The sequence below is a fragment of the Micromesistius poutassou genome (assembly GCF_964030765.1).
Source record: "Micromesistius poutassou genome assembly, chromosome: 4".
Classification (NCBI taxonomy): domain Eukaryota; kingdom Metazoa; phylum Chordata; class Actinopteri; order Gadiformes; family Gadidae; genus Micromesistius; species Micromesistius poutassou.
In genome coordinates this window covers 12,118,940-12,131,222 of record NC_140274.1, presented here as the reverse complement: position 1 = coordinate 12,131,222, position 12,283 = coordinate 12,118,940, and the positions used below count along the sequence as shown (strand labels likewise).

General features: G+C 46.8%; 1 protein-coding gene across 1 annotated transcript in view; it reads right to left on the bottom strand.

Moving 5' to 3' along the window:
- Positions 1-1,200: 1,200 nt before the first annotated feature.
- arhgef17 (Rho guanine nucleotide exchange factor (GEF) 17) overlaps positions 1,201-12,283 on the bottom strand; it is a gene marked incomplete at its 5' end in the record, with an annotated part of 56,987 nt that continues 45,904 nt past the window's right edge. The window contains 13 exons of the mRNA XM_084467008.1: positions 1,201-4,636; positions 4,764-4,946; positions 5,085-5,180; positions 5,930-6,104; positions 6,489-6,637; positions 6,972-7,039; positions 7,148-7,234; positions 7,571-7,838; positions 10,516-10,635; positions 11,026-11,147; positions 11,362-11,465; positions 11,657-11,740; positions 12,046-12,119. Coding sequence (XP_084323134.1) covers positions 4,434-4,636; positions 4,764-4,946; positions 5,085-5,180; positions 5,930-6,104; positions 6,489-6,637; positions 6,972-7,039; positions 7,148-7,234; positions 7,571-7,838; positions 10,516-10,635; positions 11,026-11,147; positions 11,362-11,465; positions 11,657-11,740; positions 12,046-12,119 — 1,733 coding nt within the window. The 3' untranslated portion in view covers positions 1,201-4,433. The remainder of the gene's footprint in view (positions 4,637-4,763; positions 4,947-5,084; positions 5,181-5,929; positions 6,105-6,488; positions 6,638-6,971; positions 7,040-7,147; positions 7,235-7,570; positions 7,839-10,515; positions 10,636-11,025; positions 11,148-11,361; positions 11,466-11,656; positions 11,741-12,045; positions 12,120-12,283) is intronic.

Below are 12,283 nucleotides of genomic sequence, written 5' to 3'. Positions count from 1 at the left end.
CCACAGTGCCGGTAAGGGAGGTCCTTCTCCCTCAGACTCCTCTGTGTGGAAGCAGCCCCTCGATGAGATCACGATACGTCACTGCCGCAAACTGAAACCCGTGTTCCTCGTGAACGCCAATGTGTGCCTCGTGCGCCCGGTGTCACACGGTTATCTTTTTTTCGCGAGAGCCTATTTGCATGCGTGGCTAGTACTGCGCCTTTTCTTTTACTTGAGGGATTTGGCTCTCTCGATTTGCTTTTCGGGTGTTATTGGTCAACTATATTCCCTCGTCCCCGTGTTGACGAGTGGAAAATAAATGCGGGAATACGCTCGGGCCAGGCAGCCGATGATGGCACTAGAACGGGTACCAGCGTGGTGCCACCTGCACTGACAACCGGCACGAGACAGGTACCTGTCTCACGAGACCGGTACAAAGGCACGAGACAGACCTCTCTCGTGTCGTTTGTCTCATGTCCTAAAAGTTATAAGTTCCCTTCAATTGGCTTTACAGCAGCACATCTCAATGGTTAAGACAGCTACATCTCGTTCACCATTGAAGAAAAGTAATTTGATTAGATAACTCAAATATTTCAACTCTGATGGACTAGAGATGGACCATATCAACGCGTGTCCACCCACCCACGTTGGGCTGTAATAACACAGAGGATGAGTAAAGTAAAGAAAGTGGTTGCCTAATATAAAATGTATAAATGGCTTTAAAGCTTACTCATAATGTTGAGGCAAAATAAGCCCTTCACCTACAAATTAAACATATTCGGTTAATGAGAATTAGTCTGGATCGTAACTAGTGCGTTGGGATGCAAATAGATGACACATTATGAAGCCCGCATCCCGAGGTGACACAAGGGGGTGCCTGTGTTGCTCTTCTCTATTGACTGTGCGTCTTAACTCATTCGCCACTAGAGCTGCACTAGTGCGCTTGCATGGATGTGAGCGTGCAATCACAACCACCGTACACAGAGGTTCTCTGTTGTGTGCGTGTGCACGCAGATAGGGAGAGAGGATGGCGCATGTTGAATGGTCTTATCATATCACAATACACTTCATTGTGGTTAAGTGGGCTTAAGCATGCATTAACAGAGTTAAAACAAAAAGGTCTGGGATACCCACTCAATTACAAATCTGAATGTTAATGCTGGCAAAAAACGTTTTCCATTTGTAGTTTTTATATAAAGAAACACAGCCGCATATAAAATATCACCAGTGAACTGTTTTAATTACAAAGAGGATGCCACAGCTACAAAACAGAAACAGCAACTCTTAAGTAACTCTGATAAGGTATGATTACAAATGAGAAAGGATCACGTGATAAAGCTTTTGTATAAGTTGTATTATGGGTGTAATCATAATTTTCCTTTGCTAGAATATGTGTTGGTTTGCTAGTATATGACCCAGCCCTGGCAAAAAAGGAAAGGCATGAATTTGTGATCTTTGAACAGTTTGGGGTCTAATCGCCATTTTTTTTAATCAATCTTGATGACCGTACTGTCTATCATGCTCATCCTTCAGATATCATTTTAAGTGACACGAGGGGGGTTACATAGGCTACACATGTATATAAATATGCCATTAGAGTCTTTATCAACAATTGAGGACCATGGGTGTACTATTTACAGAAAAAGGCAATATATACCAAATATTTACATCAATAGAGACTCAAAGGTTCACATACAGACAGAGAGAACTCACTTATAACTTACTGCGAGAGTTTCAGTGTGAGTTAAGAGGACCAGATGGAAATACGTTGAAATATGTTCTAGTACTTGCTCCTTTAGCGGTGTTGGTCAAATGTGGCATTTTGTGCTTTATATCTAGAATGTGAAAATGTGTTAGGATCTATGTTTTTCCTTGTCCAAAAAAGATCCATCCATTTATATATTGGTCATTGAATGTTACATTTTAGAAAAATCATGCACTTGACCAGGGGTGAAAGTGACTGTACTGATGTAAAATGGATTTTATTTTGCCTTTTTTAGTTCATATAAAGCTAGAAGTACAATTTGAGAGATTTGAGGACCTGCCTGCCCCACTTTGTAGACAACGATCCCAAACTCTCTATTGGAGGTGATGGCACATACACGCACACTCTGATAACACACTGTTCTTAAAAAAACTTGACGTATTACTCTCTTAACACTGTGACACACATTCATAGATAATTGGCTTCCAAAGTACAATCCAAAGCAGATGTGACTACAATTGCAAAAACATGCTGGGTGGGGTGAGGGGAGACAGCACTTGGCACTGGAAACATACAATCAACCATATAACATTATTAACATACATTATTTGTTTGGGAAAAGCTATCTTTTCCTTCCCTCTGTATCGTTTCCTAGTTTGGTAGAGTTTAGCCTTTATTTGCAGAAAGTCATAAAACAATTCCTCACCTGCCTACATTCACAACATAACATTCGTAGGTTCAGAAGGCGGCCGTTTCATTTACCAGACGTCACATTATATTGTACAGAAGCAGAAAGCCCAGTACCTAGTTACCCAGCAGACAGCCATCAACACGGCTAATCCAATTAGCCCCTCACATTAGAAACCACTGGGGGAGCTAGCCCAATGCTAACACACTGGGGATGGAGTACGTTTGTAGGAGTGGAAGGAGCCCAGATGGACAGTGGAAAAGAGCGGGAGGTCTCCCAAGGCTTTTCAGGGATTAAGTTAAACCACCACTTAACCCTTAAAACACAGGGAAAGTGTGTGTGTGTGTGTGTGTCAATGTCGGTGTGTAAGCTACTCACCTTTTACTTCAGAAACACCTGCTGTGGGACTGGGGGGGATGGTTTTGCGTAGGTGTCTGCGTGCAGTGGATTATGTTCTAGCCTATTGACTGCACGTTCTGACCTTAAATCTGCGGCAAGAACGGACATGCATGAATGTTTTAGTTTTATCCACAATCAGTCTTTTTCATCAGTGTGCGTGTGTCTTTTTTTGTTCAGTTATGACTTGTTTTTGTGTAAGAAAAAAAATATCAACATTAAACCGGGTACAGGGTTTTGCCACAGAATGTGTGAAAGCTACGTACTTCCATAAATTAAGTGGTCAAAAAAGGCGCTTGAATAAAGAAAAAAATAAAGCATAAATACTGTACATGAATATCTTCCACTCCAGAGAGTTGGGGAGTGAGCAATAGTATTCCAACTGACCTCCTGAAGGAATGCTCTACCAATGGGCTTAAATACAATGGCAGTTAACAGCATACTTAACTTAGGCAAGTCAGGATTGAGAGACAGCCATTTCAGTTGTATATCATTCGTACCGGTTACATTGGTGGTCCATTTAATTGTATGGTTTCCCCCCGATGTAGAATACAGGACATAAACAGACACATTGTGATTATTTGTAAATCAAAACAAAAAATAAGTCGGGTTTCTAATAGTTGATATGTACAAATCCTGTGTGTGTAAGTTTGTATAATTATGCATGAGTGTACATCCTTGTCAAATTACCATACCATATATTGCACTCTTCTCTATGCGACCTTTCTAGGCAAGTGACACAGAGTTGTGTGGATAGTGTGTCTCACCATTCATAGGAACAGGGTGAGGACTGGCTGCTGTATTCAAGCTCCACAGCAGTGGCTCCAAGGAATAACTGATCTCCGGTCGAGTAGCTGATCTGACAGGACTCCACCATCTCCTTTTTGTTTCTTTTGGTCTTGTACTGAAGTCTTGTACTGAAGTCTTGTAGATATTTAGCACTTTGCTTAACGGTGGGATGCAGCCGCGAAATACATCCAGTCCGTCAGTCAGCGATAAAGTGAAATTGACCCAAGAGGTCATGTTGTACACCCTTTCCAATCAAAACAACCCCCTTTTTAGGTAAGAGTGCATTTGCTGGGGAGGCGGTGGACCGTGGTTCCTTGTTCCTGTTTCCCGGTCTCATGCTTTTACAAAGCTAGAGTGGAATTAGATCTCGGAGCATACGCTTCAGCCATGTTCCTTCAGGAGTTTACTCCTTCTCTCTTGGAGTTGTGTGTGACACTTGGAGTTGTGTGTGCCACTCTTTTTCCATCTTTCCATCCAATCCACTGTCTTTCTATCTATCTTCCATACTGAAGGAAAGTCACAAATTACTATTTGTTTTCCCCTCTCTTTGATTTGGATGCAAGTTTGTTCAGTGACTGGACAGTACTAGTAAGAGGACACACACACACGCATGGGCACACCACGCACAGGAGGAATGATGCACACAACATTGAAAAGAAGAAACCTGTTCCCCAGAGGGAGTCTGTCCAGGAGACTGTCCATGGCCACTATGCACATAGAGACCGCGCCAAACACAAGACACAATAAATATAAATATTCAGGTGTAGGGGGGGGGTCACACAAAGCAAAGGGCAGTGTTGTGTGCATTTCTAAAACAAATGCTGAGCTTGAGGGGTCAACAGGATACTGTTGACAAGGGTTCATCGGTCCTAGGACCTAGACCCTCCACAGCAGCAGGTGGTTGGTGCTGTCATCCCTCCCCACTGTCTCGCTGCTATTGGTCAGCCGGAAGTCCTCGTAGCCGTCACCCCCGGAGATCACCAGATGATTGGTCTTGGGAATAACATGGTGTGTAGAGTCCCGCCTCTGGAGACTGCCATGTCCTCCGTTGTTTGCACTGCTGCCTTGTGATTGGTTACCTGCAATTGGTTACATTGCAGAAAAAAGGACAAACACGAACCGATCAAATGGGAGTTAAAAATTGGGATTGTCTAAGTATTAGTTTCCCGTGTGAAACATTGATCAATCGACAGACAGCACAGCTACCTGCAAATTCGTTTGACGTCTTGGGGAAGTTCATGTCAAAGCCTTCCGGGAACTCGATGGAGGTCAGGAAGCGGACGTGGCCTGTGTGACCGTGAGCAGAGCCCATGGGCACCAGGGGAGTCTTCAGTGTGGCTGCCCCAGTCCCGGAGCTCACCACTGGGATGGCCAGGGTGAGGACCACACCTGGGGGAGATTAGTTCAGATGAGCCACAGGGTTTTCCTCTTCTATCGAATGAATGAACTCACAGTGATGTCAATACATGAGAACGTTTATGTTCAAGCTAATTACTGTGAACAATTACAACGATTGTTTACGAATACCTGCACTGGTCCCAATCCACAGGAGGTCTTTACAGGCCAGCAGAGCTGTGATTCTCAGACAGGCCGCCTTGTGCTGTCGGATGATCGCATCCGCACCTCAGATAGGAAAATATAATTATTAAAAGCTTATTTTAAGCTTAATTTAAACAGTGTTTTGGACACTGTTCTGGACTGCTCTAGGCCCAAAGCCGAATTCTTAATCCCACTTTAAAAAATGTTCTCTCTTACTACCAAGCATTCCTCTTGACACAAGTGCTATGGGCAATTTTCGTATTGATTAAGAGTTCCCCACTATTGACTCAGATTTGGCCTGTGATAGTTGGATTTGGTGATACACTTATTTCATGGATTAGGCTGCTCTACACAGTAGAAGCGCTCTCCAAAGCGCCTAAGGTCTCACCTTATCAAGATAGTTTGGAACTTAATATGTGATATACTTTATATCCAGATATATAAATATATATATATATATATTAATAAAAGTAGCTTATGTAAATAAAAAGAAAATATTCATAATGAGCTTGAGGGAATCTCGTTTAAGTACAGGGCATTGTTCCAAGTCTGATGAATCTTAAGCACTAGAACTGGTGCTGCCACCTGGTGGTCTAACTATCCACCTATATATTGACTAATGCTTTGGGCATATAATTCCTTGGTCATGCTTTCATGGGACGTCCTGGTGCACACACTTGAGCTCATGGCCTTAAAGTGAGGTCTGCATTCTTGATGTAATTCATGTGTACTTTTTAGTCATAAAACAGACACGGTCCTCCAGAGTCATCGTGGTCGCCTACTGGTAGACTTGTAAGTGTATGTACAGTATAGTGAATGAAGGCAACGCTTACCTGCCAGCATCTTGTGCACGGCCGGGGCCACGTCCACCTCGGTGAGGCTCTCCCAGGTCTGGGCGTGGTACAGCCGGACCAGGGCGCTCCCCTGCAGGGCCAGCCACACCCCCTGGCCGTACACCACCATGCATGTCACGCAGCGGCTGCTGTCCGTGCCAACCTGAAACCAGTGCTGGGGTGGGGGGAGGGAGAGCGTGGATGGATGGAGAAAGGAGACGGAGCGAGAAAAGAGAGAGGGATGAGTCGGGACGAGCGAAAGAGCAAAGGATGAAGATCGGAGGGAGATGCAGACAGAAAGAGAGGGATTTAGACGGCAGACAGAGAAGAGAGAAAACACATTTTGTTTCTAGTGTCTTGTCATCCAATTCCACGCTGTTGCTGCTGCTGCTGCCATGACAACGGCCCAGCGTCGGGCATTCCTCAGCATCAGCCAGCCCATCACACACCTCTCTACGTTTCCATTCCTCTATATCCCTACACTGCAACCCCCCCCCCCCCTCCCTCCAGGTGTCTCTACATCCCTCCATCGTGCTCCACATCCCGCCGATGGCCCTACCTCCTGCACCAGGGTGCTGGTGTTGATGACCAGCACTCTGTTCTGGGAGCCGCACCACAGCTTGCCCCCCACGGGAACCATCTTGGTGATGGGGCTGCTGGCCGTCCCCAGCCCCAGCGTCTGGGAGGACTGCGCATCCCAGAAGCTCCCTGGAGGAGAAGGGTCAAAAGTGGACCGCAGGTTGGCAAATGGCTACGGCTATTCTGACCATTTAGGAAGAGAAGCAATGCGTTAAACTTCGTACCTAGAAGTTATCCATAAGTAAAATGGATATAATTTGGGGTATATATAACTATAGTCGCACAGATTTAGTACATAGTATACAAAATGTATATTCTCAGTTTTTGAGGTTTCCTACAAATAGGGTTTCAGTAATCTCCCACAATTCAGTCCTGATGTATTCAAATAAAGCAGAGCTATACGTTTGTGTTTGAATGTGGTTTTCAACCCCCTTCCTTCCACACATCCACAGTTTGTGCTTACCAGCTTCTCTCTGATAGACAATGACATCTCCGTTGGCAAGTGATACAAACACTTTATTATCCAAATATCTGAACAACACAAAAGAAGAGGCACATATAGAGTAGAGATTAATACACAATTAAAACTGCCCATCTGCAACACAACATGTCTTGGTGGACTCAGCCCAGGAGACTCACAGTATGCAGAGGATGGAGGCAGAGTGCTGGATCTTCATGCTGTTCTTGCGGTTGCGTATGTTATCAGAGGACTGGTACACATGGATGCTACCCAGGAGACAGGAGAAGAAAGAGAGAAATACGTTGTTTGTTTACTGACGATGGAGGCTGCATGTTGAACGAAATGAAGAGTGTGTGTGTGTGTGTGTGTGTGTGTGTGTGTGTGTGTGTGTGTGTGTGTGTGTGTGTGTGGATGTAACATGCATACATGGTGTATGTGTGTGTGTGTAGATGTAACGTGCATGGTGTCTGTCTGTCTGAATATGTGTAGATTTAACATGCATACATGGTGTGTGTGTGTGTGTGTGTGTGTGTGTGTGTGTGTGTGTGTGTGTGTGTGTGTGTGTGTGTGTGTGTGTGTGTGTGTGTGTGGTGCCCCCATACCAGCCATCCTCGGTGCCCAGCCACACTGAGCTCTGGTAGGCCTCCGGGTCGATGCTCAGCAGGTCCTCCAGGCTGGCCCTGGTGAAGGAGCCCCGGGATGACCGGCGCATGGCGCGCCCGTCCATGGGGCTCTCGGCGTGGCCGCGGCCCGCTCCCACGCCCCCCGACACGCCTGTGGTCCCGTAGGGGTTGGGGGCCGGGAACTCCTGCTCCTCCTCACTGCTGGTGGTCTCTGTGGCCATGTCCTTGAGGCCCTGGCCCTCCTCGTCTGTGCATGGAGGAGAGGGAGGAGAGGGTGTTCACCTACTGCTGTGTGTGAGCACGTGCAAATGTGCACAGATTACATTTATTTAGCAGACGCTTGTGATACACCAAAAAAGTGCAAGAATCATATAACTGCATACAAATTCAAAAGATAAGAGAAGCAACTGCTTTTAAGTGCTACAATATAGAAACAAGAGATAGAGACAGATAGAAAGAGAAATAAATAATAAAAAACTTTTTTCCCCCTTTCACCTTACTGAGAGGCAGTCTGAACAGAGATGGGTAGGGTTTGATAATGTGTGACTGTTTAGGAATATGTGTAACTTTGTGTGTGTGTCAGGGATGCAAGCACATGTAGGCTTAAAAAGAGTTACCCAAAGTAGAAAAAAGTAAAATCGCAGCATGCATCAGACAGGATCTTAGTCCAAGAGAGTTAAGGAGGACTGTTTATTGTCACGTCAAATAAAAAAAAAGGTTACAAAAAAAGAGATAGAATAACCATTGAGAGGACGGGATTCTGTTCTCTCCGTTCCTCAATGTGTTAAGGTCAATTCCAGACCTGGACTGCTCCCCTGCCAGACGAAAACACCCAACCTGCCCCAGCCCACCCCAACCTGCCCCAGCCCAGCCCAACAACCGATGGTCCTCCAGCTGGTCATCCCTCCGCCTCCACCATACGCACCGACCCATTCATCAGGTGGTACCAGCCCCAGCTGCACCGCCTCCATATGCTGATGGAACTGATGCTGATGATGATCCCCCAGCTCATACCACCAGACAGGCCACGCAATGTGCCACTGGCCCGCGACAGAAGGAGCAGGAGGCGAAAGGAGGCCTGGAGTGGAGAACTGTCCGGGGAATAAAAGGAAGGACATGTTCTCGCACCAATGATCCAGGTCGCTGGACAGGATCGCAACGGCAAGCTGGTGCACAGAACATTGGACAGCAACTGACATGAAAGAGGCAATGTCTCGCCTTCTTCCATGGCAGAGGCAACCGTGGGGGAGGAGAACGAGAGAGACAGAAGGCAGAGGTAGAGGAAGGGGTGTCAAGAATGATGGCAGAACTGATGGTTGCGATGACGGGAAAGCAGGACCAGATGCGTGCTTCAACTGTGGCTAGTAAGGACATTGGTCCTGGGATTGCCCAGAGGGGAAAGTAGCCCCATTGTGGGGGCAGGGGCAGTGACAGAGAGTCCACATTTTACTGCAGAACGTTCGTCCCTAATTACCCAACATTAGAAGGACCCCTGAGTGCAATCACTCACGGGTCAGGGGTGACCCCTAGCTACAAGTTGGTTTGGACTCCAGAGGTAGAAGGAGCGTTCTGCGGGCTTACAGCCGGCCCCGAATCTTGGTCTACCAGACCCGACCTTCTACTCAGACTGCTGACGAACGTGATGGCTACATGACATCAGTACTACTCCAGCAGGAGCATGGCGGCAAACAACGACCAGTAGCGTATTCCTCCACCAGATTAGATCCAGTGGCAGCAGGCATGACTATGTGTTTATGCGCAGTGGCAGCTGCAGAGAAGGCAGTGCGCAGCTCCTGGGACTTTATACAGATCTTACCCTGCTCGTCCCCCACGCTGTGTCCCTATTACTATTAGATCATTACTCTGCTGCATGATGGCTGCGTTACAACACATGCCTGCTTCAAACGCCTACCAGCACTGTCAAGCGTTGCAAAGTGCTCAACCCTGCTACATTGCATTGCCACAGAAGGAGATGGTGAAGAGAACCATGATTGTCTCGCTGCTATAACAGAGGCTTGCTCCCCTGGATTGAACCTGAACTGATCCAACCCGGAAGTGAAAGTGTTTGTGGACGGCTCCGCCTCTCGCAACAAGGAAACGGGTCTTAACGAGGTTGGGTTTGCTGTAGTGACTCCCCATGAGACACTGGCCTCTGGCTCACTGCCATCTAATCTCTCAGCTCAGGCTGCTGAGCCGATACCCTTGACAGAGGCCTGTAAACAGGCTGAAGGATAATCAGCTGACATTCACACAGACGGTCGCTATGCATTTGGCGTAGTACATGATTTTGGCACCATATGGAAAGATTGGGACTTCCTGACATCCACAGGCAAACTGAGGCACCCACCACCCCCTGAGCTCACACTAACGGTGAGGACCTTGTGTCTAGGGGCAATGCCCGCGCAGATGTAGTGGCAAAAGCTGCCGCTAGGGAAGGCAAGCCACATGCATTGTATGTACATGTCTCGGCCCCTGACCCAGATACTCCCACAACACCACTGGCAGACCTTCAACAACAAGCCTCTGACAAGGAGAGGGCGCAGTGGTAGAGGGCTGAGTGCATCAAAAATAGATGGTATATGGGTGGGGCCGGAGGGTAAGCCATGCGTCCCCTGCTGGCTGTATCCCCACTATGTGGCCGACCCACCAACACGGGGTAGGCCCAGTAATCGGACCCCGCCCCCCCATCAACAGACCAGCAGTATGACCAAATGCCCGAGGGGTGCAAGAGGCACTACCAAAACCTGCTACAGGACCACTCCACGACCTGAAACCCGGTGACTGGGTGGTGGTGCGAGACCCGAGGAGGAAAAGCTGGAAACACACAGGTGGACAGGAACTCATCAGGTGTTATGGACAACCCATTCGGTCGTCAGGGTTGTGTGCGTCTGTTGCACACTGCTGTGTTGTGTGATTGTACTCACTGCCATAGCTAGATGAGATGGTGGAGCGGCTGGCCTGGCTCTGTAAGGTGGAGGAGGGGCTAGGAGAGTCTTCATCGTCCGTGTCGTCGCTGTCAAATGGCACTATCTCCGCCCCCCCGCCTAGGAACAGTGAATTTAGAAATCATTCAGAAAACCATTTTGGGGGGTTTGCCAGTGATCAATGCCAGCAAGAAATCTAGTGCAATATCTTCAAGTATACCTACTTACGTGGATCTCTTTCATATATTAACCCAAAGAAACAGTCAGTTGTTTATTTATTTTTATTATTAGCACAAATTTCAAGACTAGGAAATGCATCTACTACAGAAAATGTGGTGAGTGCTGTAGTGCAAAGTGAGGTTGAAAATATGTTTCAATAAAGCGTCAGTTTAAGACGTAAAAGAAGGGTTGAATAGCTTTAATCCAGTGAAAAGATTTGAACAGCGTTCAAAAGTTTAAAGTCAAACACATCTTACACAGTCCTACACACTGCAGATTAAGAGAACACACCTGCAGGCTGATTGCTGAGCTCCAGCGACGAATGAGAGATGGATATGTGAAGCTGGGGTTGGGGGTGGGCGTGGCAAGAAGATGCAGGGGGTGGGGCATGAGCGGGCTCCACCCCTCGATCCCTACAGGGGGAAGAAGAAAAGAAACTGATGGTTGACGTAAAATGAAGATTAGTGAAATAGTGGGCAGAACACAGTATTGTTATTATTAAAAGTATCATCAAAAAGATACATACAAAAATATGTTATTATGAATCAACTCGTATGATATTGAATATACACGCTGGGTGTGTGTGTGCGTGTGCATGTGCGTGTGTGTGCGTGCGTGCGTGCTGACCTGCCCTTCAGGCCCGGTACAGCAGCGATACAGATGATCCTGGCGGAGCAGACAGCGATGCAGGCCTCCACGGTGGGCTCATCCTTGATGTTCAGCAGACACACCTGGAGGAGCCACATGCAACTCTTCTTACACTCTTCATGTCGAGGTAAAGGTTGTTGTTCCCCAAATATTTGTTGAACGCCTAATGTTAATAACTTGTTTACACAGGCACAGCAGTTAAAGCTAAAATGGTTGGGTTGGTTGTTGTCATGTGTTGACCTGTGAATAGGTTTGTGTGTATCTATGCACCGACCTGTCCCACGTAGCCGTCACTGTTACACACCCACACCTCACACCCACTGTCTGGGCAACTGTGGCTGGGAGAGGCGCATGAAAACTAGGGAGAAGGAAAAACAACAATAACAACCTCAGTGACCTGACTCCCATGTAAATGAAACCGCCAACACTGAACAACTGTCATAGACCTGTAGAAGACAAAATCAACATTGATGAGCCCATGAGCTGTTGTTTCAAGGATAACTGCTGACAGACAAAAAGACGCCAAGCACACATCGTGATTCACATAGGCACATATATATGTACGCACGCACACACACACACACACACACACACGCGCACACACTCATGCACACACACGCACACACACACACACACACACACAACCCAGAGATTTCCCTTCACCTGCATTCCACTGCGAGTCTTCATAATTGGAATGGCTTTCAGAAACTCTGGGTCCCACTGGTCTTTGTTCATAGCTGGACCCGAATAACACAAAAAACACACAAAAAAGTAAAAACATTACTGTTCAGTGTAACAAATGAAACTTGCAGGTGAAAAATAACAAGAAATCAAATGCTGAACTACTACCACTACCAGTTTGTGTGTACATAGCGACACCTACTGGTCAAATGTAGGTATT